Here is a 26,780-nt window from a genome sequence, read left to right as displayed (position 1 = left end):
AGTCCTTCTTTGTGGATGAGCAAGAGATCTAGGAGGGCACCTTTCTTCGTTGGCTCCCTCAATACCTGAACAAGGAAGTTACCATCCAGTTGCTTTCGGACTCTCCTGGACCTGTTTGTATTAGCTGTGGTGGTGTTCCCAGCTAACATCTGGCCAGTTGAAACCCCCGTAAGGACACGGACAGGGGATCTAGAGGTGGCTCTTAGTCCCTTGAAGAATAACTCATCAATGTTGTTGTTGTTCTGGCTGGGCAGTCCACAGTAGACTCCCACCCCTGACTCTGACACTCTTTTCCCGCTAGCCTGGTTTTATTCCCTTCCCCCTTCAGACCTAGTTTAAAGCCCACTCCACAAGCCCTGCCAACTGCTGGGCTAGGATCCTTGTTCCCCTTTGGGACAGGTGGACCCCATCTGCCGCCAGGAATCCCAGTGCCAAATAAACCATCCCATGATCAAAAACCCCCTGGTGTGAAAAGAGCTAATCACACGCAGAGTCAAGGTGTTCATTTCAGTTCTGGTCAGAACAGGGTGCCAGGCCTAAAACACCAGCACGTACACCCAGCACATCAAGCGTGCCTTTTTTATTACAGTCAGATGTAGCCGATCGGTGGTGTGAAACTTCCTTACCCACCTTTCATTCACCGTCACCATAAAGACGTGTTTTTCCTCATGGTTCAGAGACTTGGTGAGGCCTTGTAATTAGCACCCGCATGATTCACAAAACGGGGTACAACTCGGCATGATATGAACACATATACCCCTTTGACCTCAGTCAGAAGGCTCTTGTGACTTCTATTACATTTTTCCGTGCCTTGTGTCAAACATAGTGTGTTTGGAAAACACAGTTAGAAAAGGTTCTCATCAGAGACTGCTGAGCGTGATTGCCAGAGGACTGCCAGGCCCTGAGCATCTACAGGGGCACAGAAATCTGCTGGCTGTTCACGCTATTGCTAAGTGGAGAATCCAGTTTACTTCTAAAAGTTACAAATTCTGACATAAAGTACTTGAAACATGAATTTCTATAAATCACTGCTCCACTTCAGAGGCTTTTTAGAGCCGTATAGAGATTGCTCATAAACTCGATTTCCCTGGAATGTCCCAAAGCTGTATTTGATGGGAACTAACCCACTTTTTTCTTTGTTTTTCTCATATGTGCCAAGAGGAGTGTCCAGTGGGGACGTACGGGGTGCAGTGTGCTGAGCCCTGCAAGTGTATGAATGGTGGGAAATGCTACCATATTGGTGGTGCCTGTCTCTGTGAAGCAGGATACACTGGAGAGCAGTGTGAAACAAGGCTTTGTCCTGAAGGAATTTATGGTCTCAAGTGTGATAAAAGATGTCCCTGGCACAGGCCCACTACCTGGAGGTAGGCTTTACACCCTTGAACCTGTTCTTCTGTAGAGAAGATAGAAATCTGAAAAGAAAGATTTCCTGATTTTTCTAGTACTTTCATGCAATCTGAAGCAGCGAAGGACTTGTGAGAGAATCTGGTATTCCCTAACTGGATCAGGAAACTCTCAGCCCAAAAGAGCTTCTGAATTACAGTGCTTGCAGCTATATGTGATCTTAATATTCATTGCTGTATTTATTTGGTTGCTTACCCGCCAAATAAATATTATGACAAAGTGGGACCTTTGTCTCTGTTTACCAGGTGGGTAGATCATTACATTGCTCACTGTGTGTAGGCAGGATAGATCATATATCCCTTGCACGTTCTGGTGTGCTGTAAGTGCAAAATAACTGAAATCAGTATATGTGGTCAGTTGATGGCAGCTCCAGCCAATCCTCGTGCTTGTCAGCCTCTATGCTTCGTGAAGGGTTAGATATAGGTATACCTGGGAGGTTCTATTATTTTCCAGGGGTCCAGAGAGCACCAGCAGGTAACAAGCCTCTTATGCAAAGAGTTTTTTCAGAAATGGTTCTTGTCCATTACCTCTTTTGGTAGATATGCAAGGATTTGAGCTGGAGTGTGTATTGAACCCAGCCCTCTGTTCTCCGTGACCAGGTGAAAGTATCCATTTTTCCCTTGGTACTCAACAGTCAAGAGAAAAGAGAGAGTGAGCACTGGCTGGCTGAGACTAAGGCCACATAAACCCCGTTTCCTCAGTGGGGTACAGCAACAGCGCTGTGACCTGGTATGAGCAGATCCATACGTCCCTGCCACTTCCCATCACAGGTTGGGGGGTTTACAGAAACTTGTCATTCTGAAGATGCAGTTTGCAGGAAGAAGCAAAAAAGGCCTCTGTCTGCCTTTGTCAACATTAGCGCCTTGTTTTGTACAGGAATGTACAAAATGTAGGAATTGTAGCATTTCAGGCTGGTTTTGGCATGTCTTTACTCACGTGACACCTGGTGTAAAAAGAGCACACTGTAGCTACGTACTTTTCTACAAGGGTTTTTCCTTTTGTCTTGTAAGCTCTTTCTGGTGATCTTCCACCCCTGCTTCACATTTGTAAATAAGACTGTGGGAGGTCATTCTGCATCACCAACTAATTTGGTATAGTTAGGCTGGGATTAGGGTTTTTTCAGGACACGTTCTGGTGGCCTTTCTTTTGTCTCTTGCTTTCTCTGAGGGATATGTGCATACATATATATATAGGCTCCCTTTCTTAATGTATAAATCTTACTGCCAATTAGTCTGACTTCATGAAAACCCATCAAAATCCTTCAAAAGTATTACAGCTTCCTACATCTATTTACAGGACAGTGATGTATGTCTTAAAATGCCAGTACTAGTAGTTTTATAAATACGTTCTAATTTAGATCTCAAGAACTGTTCAGTTGTAGATTGTCATTTTTAGTCCTGAATTACTTATCCTTCCATCCCCTCCTGGCAGCTGTCACCCTGTGTCTGGGGAATGCTCCTGCAAGCCTGGCTGGTCGGGGCTCTACTGCAACGAGACGTGTTCTCCAGGATTCTATGGCGAGTCATGTCAGCAGATCCGCAGCTGCCAAAATGGTGCTGACTGCAATAGTGTGACTGGAAAATGCACCTGTGCCCCCGGATTTGAGGTAAATAAGTCTCTCTTTCGCAGTACATTTTCAACTCCATTGGCTTTAGTTGAGTGCCAAGTTCTTCATGGTGCCCGAGTGTCCTTTCTCCACCACAGGAAAAGAAAGGTAACGGTATTTAGGTACATAAATAATACTGGGCGTTGTCTAAGATTCTGAGGCAAAAATGTGATTGGTTCTCAGCACTGAAGTGAAGGCATTTCAGGAAAGAAAAGATAGTGACTTTGTAAGACAGTGATAAGTAGGAGGATGTGCTTGTGAGGTGTAAATAAAGGGAGGAATGATGGTTTCAATCATTATCTTGCTGCAGAAGCTCCTGATGTTCCATTCAGAGAAAATCTAGAGCAAGACACTTGTTTTTGCAGTTCAGGATGGATTATTCTGCAGCTTTTACATGCATTTGCGGTTACCTGTGCTTTGGATATTTACAGGGTGACTGTTGTAGGAACAACAACTGTGAAAACTTCAGTCAAATTAATTCCTAAAAATACCGTAGACATCCACGTTCCATGAACCTGCTGTCTTACCGAGATTTGGTTTCGTGAAGGGCTTCCTTATTACTTAAGATACTGTCCATTGATCTAACCAAGTGGTGTTTGCTGTGTGACCTGAGCTCTCCCAACAACTAACAGGAAAGTAATGCTTACTGTGGACTTAAAGAGCATGAAGGAGTCCCTCGCCATGAAATTTCAGATACCTTAGTGACAGCCTGGAACAGGCATGTTCTCTGGCTTTTGTAGCACCTGAGTCAGTCTACAGAATGTACTGGTTCTATTGTCTGAATAGTTTTTAGACTCTGTTTTTGTGTCATTCAGGGTGCTGCTTGTGGTACTGCCTGTCTTCTGGGGACGTATGGAATAAACTGTTCATCTGTATGCAACTGCAAAAACGAAGCCATCTGTTCACCAGTAGATGTTTCTTGTGCCTGCAAAGCAGGTAAGCATCCCTTCAGATTAATTTCCTTTTTCCCTAATCATAAAATGAATTTGAGTTTTGGAAGTAGAGAAGAAGAAAGAAACTTAATAAAAAGCAGACCACGCTGAAGGCCATATCACCAGCTGATTTATGCTTCTGCTGCTCTGGGAGGTGAAAACTAGGAAACCATCTGCCCCAAGAAGAGTGCACATGCCTCATGTTTGTGTTCTCAGTGGGCTGGAGGCTGCTGCGGCTTAGTGAATTACTGGTGTTTACCCTGAGGTGTGCCACCACTTCTCTCTTGGTGGCAGTGCTGTCATCTGCTGGATGTACCACAGGCATGCCTGCCATGTGTCTGACAGCAGCCTGCCTAGTCGAAATGCATAGGCGGGTTTCCCTCAGCCTGGGTGTGCATGACCTCTGGCTGCAACCCTTGCCCCTCTCAGCCACACAGAGGCACCGATTTCTTCCTGTCATTTTAGCACTGATGTTAGTATCTACTGGCAATTTATTCTATTTGAATGCTCTTTTCCTCACCAGCTCTCTGAGAAAACCTTGCCTAAGACCCTTCCAAGCCTTTGCGCGCTGTTCCCTGCTTCTGTGAGAAACTTTCTAGGTCTCCCAGTATTCGTGTGACTAGACTGACGCTCCTTGACCTCCCTGCCTGGCTCTCACCTCCCAGCAGTAATTCTGATGGACATTGTACCCCCTCAGAAACTGCACGTGCCTGCCCACCACTGTCAGGGACTGATTTTTGCCTGAAATGACCCCTAAATGTGAAGTTCTCTATCCAGGGCACGAGGCGGCTTCGTTTCAATCCATGTGTTTTGCACAGTCTATTGATTAGGCTCAGTGTAGAATTACTTTTCCCTTGGCTTGCTGTAAACAAGGTACAAAATTAGAACCTTGGCTTGTGTCACTGCTGATGGTCACGTCAGACTGTCTCCTGCCGTTTCTATTGTATCAGATGGTCACATTTTTAAAAATCTATTTCCATTTCTCTGCCTCCAGCGTGCAGTCTGCAAATCATTGCTACCCAGCATAATAAAAAAAATAAACTGTATTGCAGAACTCCATCTGTTCAGTACTGGCGGAAGAGTGATGAAAGCAGCAGCTTGAATGTAGGGAATACAGTCCTTGCTTTTTCAACCCATGCCTTAAACCTTCAGTATCCTCTGGTGCTTGGTAGTGTAATTTCAAGGTGTCTGTGTTTTCCTTGCCAATCTGCCCTGAATTGCTATTGCACGGTGGCACCCATCTGCAAATGTGTGCTGTGCAGAGATGTCAGGAGGTGCCCTTCACCACCCTTGTTCCAACGTGGACGAGTCCTCGTCTGAAACTGCTGCTACTAGCTTGTAGCTAGTGGTACCCTGGGATTGCACATCTCCGAAAGATGCTGCCTGATAGGCAGAGTGAAACACGTCCTCAGAGAGGAATGGGGGAAAACTTGGATTAATTTGTCACTTGAAATTCTTCTTTTTGGCAGGTTGGCATGGTGTAGATTGCTCAATAAATTGTCCCAGAAGTACCTGGGGGCTTGGCTGTAACTTAACTTGCCAGTGCCTTAACGGAGGGGCTTGCAAAGCTCTGGATGGAACCTGTACCTGTGCTCCAGGCTGGAGAGGAGAAAAATGTGAATTCCCTTGCCAGGTAGTTTCATAATTTCACCAGATTTTGCACTGAATTTTGTCGGGGGGATAAGTCTCCAAGGAGGACTGCTCCTGGTAGCCCATACACAACTGGGTTGAAGATTGGTGACACATGACGACAAATCTTTGGGAAGAACTCTGCAGTGCAACACACTGAAGTGCAGAAAACACACAGTTAAGATGCACAGATGAAAAACTCTTCCTGCTTCCATGCTTTAAAGTTGAGCCTCAGACTTTTCTCCAGCTCCTTTAGAATTTGTTGAAAAACACAGACCCAAATTTTTCCCCGTTGGCATCAAATGCTCTCCAGAGTGCTTCTGTTAAAGCAGAAAAAACTGTGAGAGGAAAGAATGTGCCAGAAATAGATACTTAACATCAAACAACCTAGTTTTGATTACATTATCTTCTATCTCTGGTACAATATGAACGGAGAAGTTGCCTTCATTCTTAGTCAGCTGTGAGAAGGCACTGCGAAGAGTGCAGTGACAGACAGGTCTTTGCCTTCCTCTTGGGGCTCTGACGCTGTCACCCCGACATTGAGAAGTGCAAAGTTAGAAATCATTGCACTGCCATAACATTGCCTCATCAGGTCTGCTGCACCTTGCAATTTGTGCTTGGGGAGAGCAATCAAAATATCTAATTTCAAAGGTTTTAAAATGGTAAAAGTCAAAACCGATTTGTTTTATTCCATAACTGTTTTTTATTACATTTTGTAGTCAAAACATGAACTCTTTCTCTGAAAAACTGGCTCCATCTTTTCCAGTGATAGTGTTTGGTTTTCTAGGAAATTCTTAGAAACTCCAGTTTTTAAATAAATTCTCTGCTCTACAGGAGGACTGTGTGGGGCTGGAAGGAGACAGGGGCCAGTTCTGTGGCTGTTTTGTTCCATCTGTGATTCACAGGTATGGAAATGTTGTTGAGTGTGGGATCCACAGGCAAACTGGGAGTAGGAGGGTAGACGGGTCAATCTGAAACCTTGCGCGCCTTCACAGAACCATTCCTCAGGAAGTGGTGAAGAGCTGTAAATATGCAAGGCTGTGCTGGCAGCTCTGGTACGTAAAGCCTTGCGTGCAGGAACCCAGAAAGCTTGGCTCTGGCAGCCAAAAAGAGGATCAGTTGTGCAGAAGCTGTGCTTCCACTTAGGTTTTTCAAACTTGAGAACTCAAGTGTCTCTGCACATATTTTGTTCTGCATGAAAATTGTTGCACTTTTCTGCAAGGTTTCTCTGGCATTTTCCTTGTGGTTTTAGGAAGTATTTGTATTTGGTTATCCATTAGAATTTGTGTTTGGCACTGTTGTCTATGGAGAGCAAGGTAATTTGAAAACATGATGAAACTCTGCAGAAGGGCATGCTATCACAAACCTTTTATCTCCAGGAAGGGATTTGAGTTCTCACCTAAATGTCTATGTAAGTGTTGGGAAAACTCTTCCAGCTTCCATAAGATGGAGTTGACACTCTTAAGTATGCCCCTCTCAGAGGGTTCTGGAGTTTTGTGTCTCCGTGCGATACTGTAGCGTTGCAAGCTTCAGCTTTCCTGTTTGTATTCAAGGGTCAGTAGTCTCTGTGGACTCTCTCCACAGGAGTCCTCACAGAAAGAGAGGGAGGCTGCCACAGCCAGCACTCACCTAACTGAGCCCAGAGTGTTCTTGGCCTTATTGTCGTCCCAAAAGCCGCAGTGCGACCTCCCCTCAGTCACTCAGATACCGCTGGGAAATGGCAAGGCTGCAAAAATAATAAAAGTAATTGGAGTGAATGATGAGAAAATAGTAGTATTGTCATTGTGCCATCGATGAGTAGTTTGTGAGACACTAGGGCAGACAAATCACCAGAGACCAAAAGTATGGTAACGAATGAAGCCAGGTTAAAGTAGGTAGATTCTATGATTTGAAAGTCCGTAGTAAAAGTGTAGCATCTTTTTGTAACAGGTTCTAAAAATGAGCTGGCCGGTGTGATAGAACTATCCTGGGTGGAGATGACGACTTCAGGCGTAGCACAGACCTTGACTGCGTGACCTCAGGTATTGGAAAGGAGACACTGCTTTTGGCTTCAGTGAAATCTTCATCTATGGAAAGGAAAAAGATTTTGCTAGAAAGAGACTTTGTGCGTGATTCTAGAAAAAATGGAGTATCTGTCCTGGAATGATGTCATCACAGCAGCGTGTGTAACGGACTAGTTTCAACACGTTGGTGATGTCAGGACACACTGTATGACATAAAGAGCATAGTTTGCTTTCTGTTCGGTGTCTGGAAATATCCTCCTCCCACGCTTCACATGTCAGAGCAATACTCCTGAGCAATACTTTCATAACACGGTCTCAAATAGCTGCTCTATAAAGTTACACTGCAGAGATAGCATCAGAAGGTAGGATTAAGAAAGGTGTTGTGGAACATATGTATATGCATAATAAGTGGAGCAGCAGGCAAAGGGTTTGTGACAATAGAGGAAGGAACTAAATTCAACAAAGTATGTTAGAATAGCTTGGGTTTTTTTTCTTTTAGGTTTGTTAAAGTAACCATCAGACTTGGTATTTTTTGGTGTTTAGTATTACCTACCAAAACAGCGAGGATCTCTAGGGAGATCGAGCCATGTAACTCGTATCGAGTGTATAATTAAAAGACTGAATCTTGAATGAAATTAAAATACGGGAAAGGTTCCAAGTTAAGTTCTGTGAGTGCTAATTGTGCATTGTGCTAATTGTGCTGCTGTGCAACAGCTATTTCTCTTGATGCGTTACCTAATATTCTAATTTATCAGGAAAAAAATACCAGAAGGGATTAGAGCAGCAAAGGAGGAGATTTTATGGAACCCCTGTCTGTCCTCCTCGCCCCCCCCTTTTTTTTTCCTCCTTTTTTAAAAGAAACTTGTGCCTTTCACGTAAGAATTAAGTGAATTCCTATTTCTGGTCTCAGGTTCTCTAAAAGTTAGGTGATGTGTAGCTGGCTGTATCATGTCATGAGTACCTAAAGGATCACTGGAAAACATTGGTAAGTTTTTCTCAGTGAAGTAATGGCTATTTGTTTTCCAAGTTAGGAAACAGGTAAGAAGTCAAGGTCTAAGATGACCATACTCCTCTACAGATAAAACTATCCAGTCTATCTTTTTAAATGACTTTTCTTCAAATATGCCTTAGGAGTTGTTTGCGTTGGAGAGGACATACAATGTGTAGTCAAATGTGTATAACATAAAAACTAGAGATGCATTTCACCTGCAACCCAAGTCAGCATGGCCTGACAAGTAACAGAATGTCAGTTAAGTCATTAAGAGCTGGGATATAGCAAACCTTAGAGGAAGACGAGCAAATCTCCATTTGTGAGTGTAAAGCCTTGAACTGCACGAATAATGAGGATGCCATTGCCAGCCTTGTGTATTTAGAAAGCAGCGCTAATTCAGAGTCAGGAAGTGCTCTGAAGAGTAGTTCACGGCTGTATAGAAAGTGTAGGAAGGAATGACGGTTTGTTCTTTCTGATTCCAGTCTGTTCCCCTGGGATTTATGGACACCGCTGCAGCCAGACATGCCCCCAGTGTGTACACAGCAGTGGTCCCTGCCACCATATTACTGGCTTACATGACTGCTTACCTGGATTTACAGGAGCCCTCTGTAACAAAGGTACAAGTTGTAGTAAAGACTCTCTGGGACAGAGAGACCAGGCACTTCAGCAATTTTCCTTCCGTCGCTTGGAAGCCATAAAACCAACAGCAGTTGCTGTTGTAGTGCTTGCAGCGTATAAATTAGGAATCTTAAGCAGGTTTAAACTGTTTGAACATTTGATCCTACAGTATGAAACCCACTGTATTGTTATTTCTATTATTTGTATAATGAGCATGTATAAAGGGCTTCCCAGAATTTCTAATGCCTTACTGAACATTATACTAAGCAGTACCTGTCTTGATCCTAGTATCAAGATTCCTCTTGAAATAAAGAAAAGGTAATCCCATTCTGATTACTAAGGAGTTCTAATTGTGTTTTGTTCCAGTATGTCCCAGTGGCAGATTTGGCAAGAACTGCATTGGAATATGCACGTGCACCAGTAACGGAACGTGCAATCCTATTGATAAATCCTGTCAGTGTTACCCTGGCTGGATTGGTAGTGACTGCTCTCAACGTAAGTATGGAATGTTCCCCTTTCTTTTAACAACAATCAGTTCAGGTTTGGCTATTTACATTATCTAGTATTTAGTAAAAAACCCACTGTCCAAGTCAGAAATGAGGACTGTGTGGTATAGGAGGAAGAAATCCGAAAGTTTTCTTCTTCAGTTTATCAGCACTATCAGCAACATAATTGCACTCTGGCTTTTCTAAGAAGTGGGATGGAGAATATGAGAGAAGAGACCAATTTTCAGTCTTTCACTGCCCAAGAAGAGTTGTAGAGGATCTGCAGAGAGCTTCTGGCTGCTTCTTGCAGAAGCCACCCCTGCTTCCCCCCTTCGCCACCAGAACCTTGCCACATAAAAGCACAACGCAGATACCCCTTTTTACTGCCATTCTACCTCACTTGAGGAGTATTGCCTTGGTATGCTAAACCAGTGAAGACTTTGTTACTGACTCAGAGTGCTAGGCCCTAATTTCATTATGTTTCATAGGAGTTCTTTTATTAAATAATTCAGCATTCTCCAGATGCCTTGTCAGGTCTATGAAAATACTGATAATAGGAGAGAAAAACCTGAGGCAGAATTCTCACGAGAAATAGATCCAATTCCATGAAGTACCAAAATCCACACGGTCCAAAACACTGTATTCCAAAGTTTCAGTCAACCCATTTCTGTGAATAAAAGAAGCCACACCAAAGCCTGATACGTCAACATTCCAAAGAGACTGTGCTGATTTCCAGGGAGGTGCATTTCCGAATACCATCCCACATTGGTTTCACGTCACTTACGGTAACTCATTTATGGCTTGGCTAGTCCAGGTTAACTAGCTCTGTACCAGTGCAATGTAGCAGCTGGTGACTTTGGAAAAAAAACTCTTTGCTGTCTAAATTCTGTGAAGTGATTGGCATGCACAACTAAGTATCATAGCAAGATAAATCTTGAGCCGATTCCTGTGGAAGCCAGTAGCAAGAAAGGCGTCTGGTTTTATGGTAAAATAAGTAGGTATTTTGGAGAGTAGAAGAATAGGGGTATTTAGGAGGAGGAGAGACTTACTCACAAATCAATAACAAGAAAATGGTGCCAGCAATATGAGTGGAAGCATCTATTTAGACTATGCTCATGGGCTGTAACAGAGCAAGTTTCTTTGCTTTGTGTACAGGCCTTTTGTTCACATGGAAAATAACGATTCCATTAAATTCTTCTGGAACCAGTAACCTTCTTAAAACTTTTAACCTTTCATCTGTATGGGATTTACATTCCTTCATAGCTGACCACTATTTTCAAACAAAAACAATAACAAAAAGAATCATAAGGCACATATGAAGCAAAAACAAGAAAAACCAAACTTAGTGTTTATTTTTTTGTCACTACAATGTAGTATATTTCTTAATGAAGTGAAATTTGGGCAAAACCACCACTTTGCAAAAATGCAGCCCACACATAGATGAGTCCTTTTGCATTTAAAGGATTCAGGAATTACTTTTTTTAAAAAATACTATATTCATCAATGCAACCACAGCAGCAAGAGTCCACTTGATAAAGGTACAGTCCTGATCATTTGCACTCTATTTAGGTAATTACCTAGACTCTAACATTAGAAATTAAAGAATTAAGCTTCATATTTAGCCTAAATCTATAGGCTGTGAGATGTGTTTCAACCTTCTCTGTTTGTACTCCTTCAGTTTTGAGGCTTAGAAGACTTATACCTTTGGCTGTGTTCAACGTAACTGCTTGCAGATTAAAAAATAATGAAAAGAGGAAAGTTACTTGGCTTTCTGTGTGGAGAAAGCTGGTATGAGTGTCCTAGTTACTGAGGATCAAGTTTGAATTGCTGGCTTTTTCGACACTTCCAATTTTTTTCAACACTTTTTATGTAGAGTAAAAGAAGTCCTTAGTTAGAGAAAACCCAACCTGTGGCGATTTGCTCAGAATGGAGTAGCCCAAGAAATGGCTTTAAAAGCAAAACAACAAACACCAAGTGAAGCAGTGCTTCTATGTGAATGTAAGCAGCTCTGTTTGTGGATATCACTGATCTTTGTCATTTGGGATCAATTAATGAATTGCTGTGGGTTGTTTTAGCTTGCCCACCTTCCCACTGGGGACCGAACTGCATCCACACGTGCAATTGCCATAATGGAGCTTACTGCAGTGCCTGCGATGGGGAGTGCAAGTGTACCCCAGGATGGACTGGCCTTTACTGTACACAGAGTAAGTGACTTTTGTCATCCATTCTTGGTCTATAAACGAGTGACAGAACTTTCCTTTGGTATTTTCACATTTCAGTCGTTGATGTCTTCCCACTCTGCTAAGCATTTTTGGCCCAGAAGATGTTACACGTTACCTCCGCGGTAGCAGGGGAGGCAGCTGCATAAGCACTGGCAGAGTGCTGGCAACTACATTTGAACTCCTCTTTAGCCTTGCTTTAGAGGAAGACAACTTTTGGCTGCGGCTGGGCATCCCTGTGGAAGAGTCTGTCATGTGCACACACAGAATGAATGACTCTGACATTCAGATGCTCCCCCTGCGGATGTGCAGTACTGGCTGTAGTCCATTAATATACTTACCCAGGATGTTTGCATTTTAGTTCTGGAGCAGTTGCTTCACTCCAGTTCTCTTCCCGCTCCTTCTATTGCAGGATGTCCCCTGGGTTTTTACGGGAAGGACTGTGCATTGCTATGCCAGTGTCAGAACGGAGCTGACTGCGACCACATCAGTGGGCAGTGCACCTGCCGCACGGGCTTCATGGGGAAGCACTGTGAGCAAAGTGAGTAGGAATGGCAAGTGTTGGTGCCTAAGAGCAATTACTCAACCGTCAGGGGAGTCTCTGTTTTGGCCAGTGTTTTGATACATCCTCTTTGCTTCAGGGGGAGTCTTAATGGGGTAGATGCTTCAGGAGTTGGACCTGGGCTTTTTCCAGAGAAAACCTGCAGAATTGGTTATGAAGACCTTATCTCTTGCTGTCTTCCCACATCGGCACACATGTCATATGACGTGACACCAGCCAGATGTCTGGCTCCGCTCATACGACTGCATGGGTTTTGAAGCACGGGGCTCTGAGTAGCCTGGGAGACCTGACAGTCTGGTGGAGAAGGACAATTGGTTGCTGTTTTGCCTGTTTCTTCATTGTCTTTTACCCTTTTCTTCTTTTTCGGTTTTCGTTCCTTCCTAATTTCACGGCCTTAGTGGCAGGCCCAGTACAAGTAAAGCCAAATCCCAAGTAGAGACAATTCCCTTCTCCTTTTCCCTCTTCCCTTCTCATAGTCTCCCAGATACACAGAGATCCTCTCGAAGCAAATCTTGTCCGTAGGGGTCTGCCACTGGTGACACATTGCCATCTGCTGGCCATGGACAGACAGAGTTTAGGGCTAGGAACAAAGGGTAGCGTCCGTGGTGCTGCAGATCTGTAATCCCGATACAGTTAAGAAGCTCCATCTGAAGGCTCGAGTCTGAAACAAGTGAAGGCAAAGAGCAAACCTGGGAGTGACGCAACGGGTACGTGAAACTTCAGGCACTGCTGTCTTCTGCCCACAGCTGTTAAGGCAGGCAGCAGGTGGCAGAAAGAGTTTTCAGAGCCAAGAAAGAGCTGTCAGCAAAGGTGGGGGTGCTCTTGAGGCACTAGAGAGTGTTGCTATGAACTTGGTGGTTAAAATTCTCTGTAATTGGGACAGTGACTGCAGAGGCAAAAGAGAGCAAGGAACCTCAGGAGAGAAGTAAGTTAGCAAGTAACATGCTCTTGCTTCAAGTGACCTGTCAGTTCCTGCTCTGTGTCCCTAAATCCGTCAAATGAATGGCAATTTCCTAGGTAGCTCTTTCCAGAAACTCTCCCATTAGGTTTTGGAATGAGTGCAGAGCTGTCAAAAACTTCTCCTCAGAAAGAAATGCCATGCTATTGATAGTTGTTGATTTTATTTTCTTTTCAGAAGCCATCCCTCACAGTACCGGTGGAAATTCCAACAGTCACTATTTCTCTAACCCCAGTTATCATACTCTGACTCAGTGCGCTACCGCACCTCATGTCAACAACATGGACAGACTGACCCTGGCAAAGGTAGAGCATCAAAATCTCAGTGCTCCTCTGTCAATTAGCTTCTAGTTTATTTCATTTGGTTCCATCATGTTTCAGGTTTGGTTTCTTTTTGTGGTGGGTTGACCCTGGCTGGAGGTCTGGTGCCCAGCAAAGCCGCTCTATAACTCCCCTCCACAGCTGGAGAGGGGAGAGAAGATATAACCAAAAGCTTATGAGTTGAGATAAGAGCAGGGAGAGATCATTCCGCAGGTAACATCATGGGCAAAGCATCTAATTTCCTACCAAATCAAAAGAGAGTGAGATAATGAGGTATAAAACCAAATCTTCAAACACCTCCCCTCACCCCTCCCTTCTTCCTGGCCTCAACTTTATTCACAAATTCTCTGCCACCTACCCCCGAGCGGCACAGGACGGGGGCAGAATGGGGATTGTGGCCAGTTAATCACACATTGTCTTTGCCGCTCCTTCCTCTTCAGGCAGAGGACTCCTCACATGCTTCCCCCGCTCCAGTGTGGGGTCTTTCCCACATCAGACAATCCTCCATGAACTTCTCCAACATGAATCCTTACCATGGGGGCTACAGCTCTTCACCAACTGCCCCGGTGTGGCTTACATGTGGCTCAGACCTCCAGGGACAGACTGCTCCAGCCTGCTTCCCCACAGAGCCACAGCTTGCCCCAGGGAAACCTGCTGCGGTGTGGGCTCCTCTGTCCACGGGCTGCAGGTCCTGCCAGGAGCTTGCTCTAATGCAGGCTTCCCATGAGGTCACTGCCTCCTTCAGGTGTGTCCACCCGCTCCAGCATGGAGCTGCAGCTGGGATCTCTACTCGGCATCTTCCTCCTGGGCTGCAGCAGGACTGCCTGCTTCACCATGGTCTTCTCCATGGGCTGCTGGGGAGTCTCCCCTCTGGTGCCTGGAGCGCTTCCTCCCCCTCCTTCTTCCCTGGCCTTGGTGTCTGCAGAGTTTCTTCATCTTCTCACTCCCTTCTCTGGCAGCAAGAAGTGTCTGCCTGTGGGTTTTTTTCCTTCTGAAACATCCTATCACAGAGGTGCTGCCACCATCGCTGATGGGCTCGTCACTGGCCAGCGGTGGGTCCATCCTTGAGCCGTCGGGTATTTACTCTGTCAGACGTAGGGGAAGCTTCTAGGAGCTTCTTGCAGAAGCCACCCCTGGCCCCCCACCGCTACCAAAACCTGGCCACGCAAACCCAAACCACTTTGCCTGATTAGCACCTGGAAATCCTGTAACTTCCCATCAGTTTCAGTTTCTGTTATCTGTCTTCCTTTGAATTAGGCCAAAACCAATCAGCTGTTTGTGAACCTTAAAAACGTGGAACCTGGAAAACGAGGAACTGTCATGGACTACGCGGGAACATTGCCTGCAGACTGGAAACATGGTGGCTACCTCAACGAGCTTGGTAAGAAGGAAGAAGGAGGAGGAGGAGAGGGTGAATGGTATTTACTGTGTTTGGGATAGAGAGGGAAGCAGGGAATTTTTCCTGGTTCTCCGCTCAGGGTAATGCCAAGGTGGTCTGGCTGTGCGTGAGGTTCAGGGTTATGGGTTCGACCTTTCTTCAAGGAGACAAAAAAGTGACTCCTTGTGAGGAGCGGTGAATCCACCTGATGCCCAGTGCAGACATGATATGCAAAACTCTCATCATATTGTCATACAACTATTTTCATACTAATTACTTTCATAAATCAATGGGTGTTGTAAATAAGGATCTGCTTTGGCAAAATTACTTTGATTAAATAGGTGTGGGGTTGGGTGAATCCTTTTCTCTAATCCCCACCACACAGAATCAAGGCTTTTTGAAGTAGTTTCTCATCATCTGGGCTGCTGCAGATGTAAATTGTAGCAGCATCTTCCCAGCTAAGCCTCCTGTCTGCTGAAACACAGCACATTGTCCGTCAAAAGAAAATTCCTGAGAAGGGGTGAGAATTTCTGTATCCTGTTGTCGCTTCATCCTTTCCCAATCTCAAGCATCCCAAAAAGGCTGGATCACACTCCTCATGTCTCTGCCCAGTGAAAGCCTTAGAAGGGACTCTGAGTGCCATTATTCTTTAGATGATTTAATTACCTTCATTTCTAGTCCTTCTCACTGTCAGGTTCTGGGGATCAGGTGCAGCATCAGAAGCAGTCTGCAGCAGGATTTTTCCCTGCCCATCCCTAGCCTTGGTCTAACAACAGCTCCGGCCGAGACGCGGGGTTTTTAAGAAAACAGTTTAACGCTCAGAGTTCAGCTTTACATTTTCTTAGAGCAGATGTACCAGCACTTGGGACTTCTGAGAGATCCTGGCTGTGGCTACCCCACTGCATGGGGAGATTCTGGAAGACTGGAGGAATGCTGATGTTATGCCTGGTTTCTAGAAGGTGCAGTGGGATTGCTTGGGTAGCTCTAGGCTTGTGACCTGGGTGTCAGGCTTGGCAAAAACAGCAGGACAGCTGACATGAGACCTAGTAAATAAAGATGGAGTAGGAATAAATTTAGTTGGTTTAGGTCTTCTCAAATAACCTAATTTTGTTCTTGGAAACTGTGTATTTTGTTTAGAGAGAGACTGTCTAGAGAAAGTTCCTTTAGACTTCTGTAATGCTTGTAACAGAGTACCATGATGCAATCTTGGTTGCAGTGACCATGAAATGTTGGAGTTCTAGATCCTCAGGGAAGTAAGGAGGGTGCACAGCAAGCTCACTACCCTGGACTGCAGCAGAACATACTTCGGCCTCTTCAGGGACCTGCTCAGTAGAGTACCATGGAACGAAGCCCTGGAAGGACCAGGGGCCCAGGACAGCTGGTTAGTATTCAAGGACTGCCTCCTTCAAGCTCTGGAGAGATGCAGCCCAACAAATGCACCAGGAGACCTGCCTGGATGAACAAGGCGCTCCTGGGCAAACTCAGACAGGGAAAGGAAGCCTACAGAGGGTAGAAGCATGGGCAGGTAGTCTAGGGGGAATAACGAGAAACTGTTCCAACAGCCAGGGACCAGGTTAAGAAAGCTAAAGTGCTGACAGAATTAAATCTGGCCTGAGACATCAAGGGCAACATCAAAAGCTTCTATAGCTCCATCAGTGACAAAATGAGGGTGAGAGGAAAAATTGGCCTTGTCTCCAGAAGGAAACAGGAGATGCAGTTACCCAGGATCTGGAGAAGGCTGAGGTACTTCATGACTTTTTGCCTCAGTCTTTTCTGGCAAGTGCTCAAGCCACAGTGCCCAAGGCACAGAAAGTGAAAGCACATGAAGTACAGTGTCCAGCTCTGAGCTCCCCAGTAAAAGACACTGAGCTGCTGAAGTGAGGCCAGGGGAGGGCTACAAAGGTCACCGCAGGGCTGGAGCACCTCTCCTACAAAGACAGGCTGAGAGAGTTGTGCTTGTTCCGCCTTGAGAAGAGAAGGCTCTGGATATTCTGTAGCAGCCTTTCACTACCTAACAGGGAGGGGGCTACCAGAAATCTGGAGAGGGGCTGTTTACAAGGGCATATAGTGAAAGGACAAAATGTAATGGCCTTAACCTGAAAGAAGTTAGATTTAGATCAGGTGTTAGGATGGAATTCTTCTCTGTTGGGGTGGTGAGGCCCCGTCACAGGCTGCCCAGAGAAGCGGTGGCTGCCCCCTCCCTGGCATTGTTCAGGGCCAGGCTGGATGGGGCTTTGGGCAACCTGGTCTAGTGGAGGGTGTCTCTGCCCACGGCAGGGCGCTGGAACTAGATGTGCTTTGAGGTCCCTTCCAACCCCAACCACTCTGGGATTATCTGTATTGAATGCCAGCTACTATTCTAACCAGAATTGACAGTTCTCAGACTGCAACAGGAATTTGCTGATGACAAGACCAAGGGCCATAAACAAGAATAGCAGTAGAAGTGGATTCATTAAGGACTGTCTAACCATTTGGAAGTGCTATGACTGGTTTCTATTTAAATATTTGATGGGGAGCGAGTTGTTAGAACTCAACACCCTGTGTAGCATTGATGTCCATACTACTAGCATGCTTGAGAGAAACACGTGTTTTTCTTGTTGCAGATCTAGTGAAGAACTCCCAATATAATTTAAGTAATTGCTCGTAAAGTAGTTCTGAGAACCCCTACGCTACTATAAAAGACCCACCAGCTCTTGTCCCCAGAAGTTCAGAATGCGGCTATGTGGAAATGAAGTCCCCGGCACGCGGGGACTCCCCGTATGCTGAGATCGCTGGCTCTGCTTCAGCCAATAGGAACGTTTATGAAGTTGGTAAGTGCAAAATGTACTTCTCGATGTTGAAGGTTAAGAACAAAGAGCACAGGACTTTTTCCTTTGAGCCAGGTTACTCAAAACACATTAAAAATCAGCTAAAAAAGCGATACGTTCAGGTTCTGGTTTCTGCTCCACCCATCTCTTTTCCAGGGAAGTGGTAGAGTTCACAAGGACAGAGCTTTAAATACCTTCAGCTCTGATCTCTAACCTAGAGAGAGCGCTCAATTTCCCTGGTTTGAAGGCCTGTCTTTAAACAACAGCGTAAGCTAAGCATTTGATCGCACTCTATTTTAGGCTGTTGTGGTGGTTGCACCTTGACTGGAGGCCGGGTTCCTAGCAAAGACACTCTTCTCACTCCCCTTTTCAGCTGGGGGAGAAAATACCTCTTGAGAGGCTTAGGAGTGGAGATAAGGACAGGGAGAGATCATTCCGCAATCAGCGTCACAGGCAGAACAGACTCAACAGGGAATTGAAAAAACCCATCTTACCACACTCACATGCACAGAAACCAGGGTAGAATAACGAGAAGTGCAACCAAATCCTAAAAGGCCTGTCCCTGCCTCTCCCTTCTTCAAAGACTCAACTTTATTCATTATTTCTCTCCCTTCCTCCTCGCTGAGGTGTCACAGGGGGGTGGCGGAATGGGGGTTTCCATCAGTTCCTCATAAGTAATCTTCCTTCTTAGCGGGAAAGGGGGGGGTGGGCATTCCTTACACTCTTCCCCTCCTCCAGCATGGGGTCCTCCACAAACTTCTTCAACGTCAGTCTTTTCCCACAGGGCTCCATCTCTTCACCAGCTGTCCCAGCGTGGGTCACTGCTATGGAGTACAGTCATAAAATCATAGAACGTCTCTGAGTCTCTCAGGCCCACACTGCTCCATCCTGGTGCCCCCCAGTGCCCCCAGAAAACGTGCTGTGGCCTGGGGCCTGTCTCTGCATAGGCTGCAGGTCCTGCCAGGAGCTTGCTCCAACACAGGTCACTGCATCTTCTACACTTGTCTCCCCGCTCCAGCCTGGGGCCTCTCCACGGGCTGCAGGAAGCATCTCTGCTCCCCATCATCTTCAGTGGGTGGCAAGGGGACAACCTGTTCCCCATGCTCTTCTCCACGGGCTGCAGGGGAATCTCTCCTGTGGCACCTGGAGCGCGTCCTCCTCCCCTTCTTCACTGACCTTGGTGTCTGCAAAGTTTCTTTCATCTTCTCACTCCCTCCTCTGGTGGCAAAAAGCGTCCACTTGTGGGATTTTTCCTTAAATATGTGACCACAGAGGGGCTGTGACTGGTGCTGATGGGCTTGGCCTTGGTCAGTGGCGGATCGGTCCTTGAGCTGGTTTGGCCATGCAGACCCACAGGAGCAGTTAAGTACTGAACACAGCTGGAGTAAGTTTATGGGAGGGATAGAAAGAATCTGTTTCCTCTTCTTGACATGAAAACCAGCATCTTCCCCCCCAGAGGCTGTATTTCACTGACAGGTGCCCTATCGAGTTCCTGCGTTACTGTGGCTGGTGTAGTTCCAGAAAACTTGGGGGTCTGGTAGAATCCTCCTTATCCCAATGCTCTCTAGGCTGGAATAAAGTCTATGTCTTCTGTCATAGGATACCATTTGCCTTTTCTGTTCCCAATTAGACATTCCTCCAAAACGCACCAGTTCTCCCAACATTTCTAAGGATTTTTATCCTTAGGAGCTGCCATTCAGCTCCATACGTTGCAGTTCTGACCACTACTTCTGCCACTACACAACTAATGCTCCATAACATATCAGTAATTACTTCAGAAAAGGTGTGTGCTACATCAGTTTATTTTTGCCACCAGGGACTGATTATGTAAGGAGTGGACAAAGGTGATGACTGCTGTAAATCTTAACTGCGAGGAAAGGTTTACATTTTATAAACAGGTAGTAATAATGTCTGTAATAGAGGATAAAAATTGTCAAGTATTCTGTTTTTTTTTTATTCTTAGAAATAACTGAGCAATCTCTGTGCATACTTGCTAAAAAGGCACCTTTTCTTTTTTATAGCTGACGTAGAGAAACACGTGCTTAAGCTGGTCTTTTGCATCGCTGATAATGTGACACATGTACCCCCCATTCTTTATTAACTCCTGTCTCCATTTCTATGCTGTGTGTCTGTGTTCTAGCCATCTAGTTGTAATTGCAAAAATATTCTACCGTGTGTGCGTTTCTTTGGCATTTTGGCCAACTGGCCTTTATTTTGTCCGGCTGAAGGAACCTCTGGGCAGAGGGAGAGGATTGAAGGCAGAATTCGTGTCGTCCCCATGTCTGTCAGAGGTGGTTACCTAATACATAACACTTTAACCTACTTCATTGGGAAAAAACATCAAGGTGGTGTTGTCAAGGCTAGTAACGAGGAAGCAGAAGGAAAGTCCAAACCAGTCCCTCCTTAAAGTTTAGCTTATTCTGTTGGCTCTGCATGGAGAGCACCTTTCCAACAGGCTCCTTTCTCTCCCTCCAGAACAGCCTGTTGGGAACTGTGAAATCTGCCAAGGTAGCGATGCATTGGAGCAGAATTGTTCCCCAAACATCTCAGCTGGAAATAAAATGGTTGATCCAGACCGGACATTCTGTGTCAGTGCCAAGTTACCTCTAGAACCCTGCATCAGGTGCGGCAGGACTGTTTCTAGCTGCTGCTGCTGGTGATGGTGCCGGAAAACATGCTTGTAATGGAGCCCCAGCAGGCTCCTCCACCCTCTTCTGGCAGTAGCTCTCCAGCTTCTTGGGAGCAGCGTGTCCCAACATTTGCTCTGTGCCCAGGTAAAAGGGGTAGGCAGTTGCATCGTACGGCATACAGCAGGAAGCACGAGTCCTCCCTGAATTTATTTCAGCGAAGGATCGCTGGTAGACACTCTGAACAGATTACCTGCAGGGCTCACATAGTTTTGTCAAATGACAGCCACAGGACAAAAGCCCGTGGGACTGGCGTTGGCAATCCCACTGTCCCCTCTGTGCCCCAGGAGGCTTCCACTGAAGGACACTCATCTGTCAATTTGAGAGACCACCCCCCCAACTTAATCTTCATGCTTATCATCTAGCCCTTTCTGTAGATCCCAGTATGCTCTTTAGAGAATTTAAATCCAAACAGAGATACTATATTGTGGTGGGAATTTAACGAGTAAGCTGACGAGTAATTTCAGCAAGTACTGTCTACTAAGAGAAAGGCCTTCACCAGGGACAGGGACGGCAAGAGAAGCTTTGCTGCTAAACAGTCACATTACAAGAGTGAGAAATGTCACACTGAAAAGGGAGCAACTTGGTACCAGTTTACTAAAGTGCAAAACGATGCACAAGGTGTGTAGCTGACTTTAATTGAGGTAGTAAGTAGAAACTTGAGGTTTTCCATAATGTAGGTGTACTAATGGTGGTCATGGAGAAACACCATGAACCTCAAGGTTTTTTAAAAGGCTTAAAGGCTTTTAAGCAAAGATTTTAATCACAACACAGTCACGCATAAAGTTTGTCCTTATTTTGATGTACTCAGAGAAGTCACATAAATTTTAATTGGAGATGCACATGCAGATTAGGGGAAAGAAGATTTCAGTGCATTCATACTTTCTGTTGAGACAATCTGCAAAGCTGAGTTCATATTGAAGGGAATACAGAATAAAACAAACTCCAAAGTGGCCAAGGTGTCAGTTAAGATCTATTGGATTCTCCAAGTACCGTGACCATGACTGAATTTGTTTCATTACATAGGTATCCATCTAATGATCCTTATACTGAAGCTCTGAAGTCCAGACTGAAGAATACACAGCTCATTTGGACAGAAATTTTGACAGAACGATGCGTGTTTCCTAATTGCTGCCCAGAAAATCATGTGGTTTGGTAGGCTTGTACTAGTGCTAAAGCACAGAACTTCCCAGTTTTAGCCCACAACGTTTCACTTTGGTGTGACTGAACTGTAATACATCCTTAAAGAAAAGCTATCAAGTGTGCCTGGCTTTTTTTCTTAGCTGTAACAAAATGGTGTTTTGTTGTGAAAATGTTTCTGTTTTCCAAAGATGACTGCTGTTGGTCCTTCTGCCCTTCACTACCATTTATTTCACCTCATGTACCTGTAGGCTGATGGAATAAAGTTTCTAATGAAAGATGTGAATGCTGTGACGTTTTTTCCTTTCCCTTTCTTTTGCTGAGGGTGGGTCTAGAAATAGCGCAGGAACTATAAAACATGTTACACTTACCCATGCTGGACAACCAAGTCATGTATTTGATGGCATACAAGTCTCTCTCTTAGAGACAGCAAGTAGTTCCTGAGATGCTTTGTCATAAATTGTGGTGGTTTGGCCCTGGCTGGAGGCCAGACGCCCACCAAAGCTGCTCTATCACTTCAGACTTTGGTCATGATTTCACTCCCTTCTTCCCCCGCACTGCGGCACAGGGAGGGGCTTGCTCTAACGTGGGTCACAGCATCTCCTCTATGTCTCCACCTGCTTCATCTAGCGTGGAGCCTCTCCAGGGGCTGCAGGTGGGGTCTCAGCCTTTTCCATGGGCTCTGGGGGGACACCCGCTCCACCATGGCTTTCTCCACAGGCTGCAGGGGCATCATTCTCTCCAGCAGCAGGGCGAGGCCTCCTCTCCCGCCCTCCCCGGCCTTGCTGCCTGCACAGCTCCTTACATCTTCTCACTCCCCTCTTTGGTGGGAAAATGCACCTGCCTGCGTTTTTATTCTCCTAAATGTGATTCCCTGATGCGCTGTGACATTGGACGATTGGCTCGGCCTTGTTCAGCAGCAACTCTGGCCTTGAATTAGCCCATGTTTACTCTCTCGGGCCTGCAGAGAGCTTCTGGCTGCTTCTTGCAGCAGCCATTTTCTGCAGCCCCCCGCCCCCTTTTCCACCAGGACCCAGCCACGCAAAACTCTGACAGAAATCAAGGCTGATTTTGAGCTCCTAAACTTCTGTGATGTTCTGCCTGTTCCTAGACGAGCCACGTCCAGAAGTAGGGCAATTCTTCCAAGCCAGTCTCTTGAATACTTTAACCTTTACCCTTGAGAAAGATGGGAAGTTGACTTCACAAAAGCAAGATATTTTCCCTTTAATAAATTAATAATAATAACAACAATGATCGCCTTGGAATAATGACTAAGGAGCCAGTAACAACGTACAAACGCAGCATAAAGGGGCAAAGCATATGGCAGTTTCTCCTTTGTAACTCTGACCTCCAAGGATTCATTTCAAACACTGGTTACAGGCAGATGTGTGGGAAATTGTTATTTATTTTAGTTCTACTTATTTATTGCTTTAAATATTATTCCAATTTAGTTAGCGTTTGATCAAGGATGAGATTTGGCATAATGGAAGGAGAGAAAGGCAGGAGAAAACCCACAAGAGTGAGCCAAGTGCTTCGGGCTTGTTCCTCAGGGCTCAGTTCTAGGGCTAGTTCCAGTCAATCCTTTTATCAGTGATCCGGGGGCAGGGGTTGGATGCACCGTTAGCAAGTTTACTGATGCTACTAAACCGGCAGCCGCTGTTAAGTCTCTTGAGCAAGAACAGGCCTTGCAGTGGGCTGTAGATACACTGGAGCATGGGGCAGTCATCAAGGGCATGAAATTTAACAAGACAAACTATTGGCTTCTGCACCTTGGGTGGGTGGGTGCCAGGCACAAGTATAAATTCACAGAATAACAGAATATCCTGAGTGGGAAGAGATGCACAAGGATCATCAAGTGCAACGCTTGGCTCCACACATGGCCGGCCAAGCCAGAGCATGTGAGTGAGCGCTCAAAGCTGTGTCAAGGCAGGTTCAGACTTGAGCTCAGGATCAATTTCTGTATCAAGAGGGTGATCAAACACTGCAACAGCCTTCCTCAAGGGATGGCCCATGCCCCGTGCCCATCCGTTTCAGAGGCATTTGGACAATGCCCTTAACAACAGGCTTGAACTTTTGGTCAGCCCTGGAGTGGTCGGGCAGTCGGACTAGAAGATTGTTGGAGTTCCTTCCACCAGGGACAGTTCTGTTCTGTTGTGTTTTATTGTCCGTCAAGGTTTGTGAAAGCCAGAAGACCACCAAAAAGTAGTCATCTGACATGGCAGCTTCTGGAAGCTGCCTGAGTGCCATGTTTACTGGTCACCAACGGACAAGCGTGACGTCACCCAGCCCTGTAACCCAGCACACAGGGGTGCCCAACGGCCTCAAGCGCAGACTCCAGCTGAGCAGCCAGCGAGGCTGGAGTGCTGAGCGAAGGCTTGGTGCTGGTGCCTTACTCAGGACGGTTTTCCAGTGCGTATCCCAGAGATACTGAAGGGTGTGTCCAGGGCACACGCGGCGCATCTTCGAGCGCAGCTTCCAGCTGCTGCAGCGCCGTTTGGAGGAAGCAGTTCACCACCCGCAGCTCCTCCCAGCCCACCGCAGCCAGAACAGCATGGCCACGGAGGTGGAACACCGCTGTCCAGTCTGCCTGGACAGCATTGACAACGCCGCCTTCGTGATGCCATGCCTCCACCAGTTCTGCTACGCCTGCATCCTGCGGTGGGCTAACAGCAAACCTGAGTGCCCCCTCTGCAAGAGGGGAGTACAATCCATCTTGCACTCGGTGCGGGCAGACCATGAATTTGAAGAGGTCCACATCAGACCACCACGAGAGGACTCAACATGGCCTGCCATACCTGCAGCTGGAGGAGCGCCCGCACACCCGGGGACCGACAGCCCCCCTCGCCCGCTAGCTGCCCAGCCGCCGGCGGTGGAGACGGTGCCCAGGGCTACAGTGGGTGGCCTGCAGCCAGACACCTGGGCATCTCTCTTTGATGAGCACCCAGCCCTCCTCCAACGCTTTCTGCCGTGGCTACAACACCACCTGAGGGCCACATTTCAACGGCAGCCTTCCACAGCAGATGTGTTGGAGGACCTCATCCGGGCCGTCCTGGGCTTATACGGGCTGGATGAAGACGTGCTGGTCCGGCTGCTGCAGCCCAGCCTGCAGGAGCGCGCAGTGTCGTTCGTGCGCCGGCTCATCAGTGTCGCCGTGCGGCGCTGCCGCAGGGAGGCCCGACGTCTCCTGGGCCTGGAGGATGGCCCTGCAGCCGAGGCGCGGGAGGGCAGGCCCACCTCTGCCCCCCATCCTGCTGCCTCCAGAGCCGGCTCTCCTGCCCCTGGACCAGCCCCCTCCAGCAGCCCAGCAGGGGCTCGGGAAGAGGAGCGCCCCAGCACCTCGGCCGCTGCTCTTGCTGGGCATCCCACCAGCCCACACCACGCCCCCTCTCCCATCCACGGGGAGCGTGAAGAGCCGGCGGCGGGTCTGGGGCAGGCTGTGGCAGGTCCCTCCAGTGCCAGCCAGGGCAGGGACCGTGCCCCTGGGAGACCAAGACGAGCAGCAAAGAGGAGGGCCAGCGGCTCCCAGGACTCTTCCCAGCCCCCCAAGAGGCCACCCTCCCAGGAAAACTAGACCTGGGCCCAGGAGCTGCCAACACCAGAGCCGGTCCAGCAGCTGGGGCACACCCCCATCACTCGCCACCCCAGCGCTGTCCACCACCTTCACTGGACCCAGGAAGTGCACTGGCAGCAGCAGAGGTGAGTTGTGGGGGAAACCCTGGGCAGCTGGGAGGGTTGCCTGGTGCTTTGTAAAGGCTGTAAAACTGAAGTAACTGTTTTCTCTCCGGCTGGCAGAGGATGAAGGCACGAGGGTTACGGGTAGCTGGGCAGCTGCCGACTTGCGCAGCCTGAGGCGGCACGCAGCGGGCCGGGAGGGGGGTGGGGGGCAGGTTGCGGGACCGGCACCCCCACGTGACGCGAGGTCCGCTGCGAGCGTGGCGGGGGAGCTGTGCTGCTCCTGCGGCCGAGCCCGAAGGAGCCTTTTCCTGGGAGGCGGGGCCACCCGGAGGTGCTCGGGGCCGCGGCCTTCTGGCTGGGCCAGAATGTCTGGGCGGTGCGCAGCGGGAAGAGGCGGTGGGCTCTGGAGGATGGGCTCGGTGAGGCCCCGTGTCGCGGCGGGAGGAGGGCACGCCTTGGCACCCGTCGTCCGCGGCGGCGGCGGGGAGGGAGCGTCTGGAAGGCTTGGGGCGGGTGAGGCTGGGCGGTGGGCGGCATCCCGGAGCGAGCGGTGGGTGTCCCCCGGTCCCGGGTGCCGTCTGGGGCCGTTGGGGCCCTGTAGGCAGGTCCGGATGTTAAGACGCGGTCCTGGGGGCAGCGCGGGAGGTTGTGCCAGGTGGGGCGGAGGGTCGCTGAGGTCTTTGCCGGGCTGTGTGTGTGAGGAATGTCGGCGGGGTCCGCCCCGGGACGAGCTCCGGCAGCCGTCCCGTCGGGGCGACTTTCCCCCCTTGGGCAGCACACCTGCGACTGCACGGTGTCTGCCCCTCACCAGACTGATTCTGGTGTAGGCAGTCTGTCTTGTTGCCCTTACTCTGAACCGTCTTGTCCTTCTAAAGAAAGGCTGCACTGGCCCCAGTGCTCCTTGCTGGCAGGCTCTGGGGCTTCTTGCAGCGTTACGGTTGTGGGTTGTGAGGCAGATGAAGCTACAGAGCAAGACCCCTTGCGGCCTCAGTGATGACTGGCAGTGGTATTGGAAACCACCAGCACTTCACGGAACTTCCAGCTCCTGATAGCTTGCTAGGTCCTGTATAGTGATCTGCTCCTGCGAGTCACCCTCCTGGTGACCAGGCTTTCTCCCGGCACTGGGTAGTGTTCAGATGCCTGCTCTCAGGGCCCTGTGCTCCAGCGTTGCAGCTCAGGCTGGAAGTGCTAGATCCCTTGTGGTTTTAGCTGGAATTAGCATGATTGGCAGTAGAAATCCATACCCTTGAGGATCTCTTAGCATAGGATAGAAGTGATGCTTCAGGAAGTCTGTTTCTGGAGGATACCTTGTTGCAGTGCTTTGCCCTTTCTAGTTCGTTTATAGTGCCGTGAAAAACAAACGTTT

The 26,780-nt window shown here is 47.5% G+C and overlaps 1 protein-coding gene across 1 annotated transcript; it reads left to right on the top strand.

The window, feature by feature from the left end:
- Positions 1-1,149: 1,149 nt before the first annotated feature.
- Positions 1,150-26,241, top strand: LOC311203723 (uncharacterized protein; the record flags this gene model as incomplete). Its single annotated transcript, XM_084278481.1, is given in 15 exon segments — positions 1,150-1,364; positions 2,836-3,010; positions 3,826-3,946; positions 5,412-5,575; positions 6,824-6,887; positions 9,048-9,182; positions 9,550-9,678; positions 11,744-11,872; positions 12,300-12,428; positions 13,585-13,712; positions 14,985-15,138; positions 17,709-17,749; positions 17,753-17,915; positions 24,184-24,963; positions 25,532-26,241. Coding segments are annotated over 15 exon segments (3,237 nt in total).
- Between the last annotated feature and the right edge of the window lie 539 nt (positions 26,242-26,780).

Source organism: Gallinula chloropus (assembly GCF_964237585.1).
Source record: "Gallinula chloropus genome assembly, chromosome: Z".
NCBI classification, from domain to species: Eukaryota; Metazoa; Chordata; class Aves; order Gruiformes; family Rallidae; genus Gallinula; species Gallinula chloropus.
The sequence above is the reverse complement of the archived record's forward strand: the minus strand, read 5'-3'. Positions and strand labels throughout refer to the sequence as shown.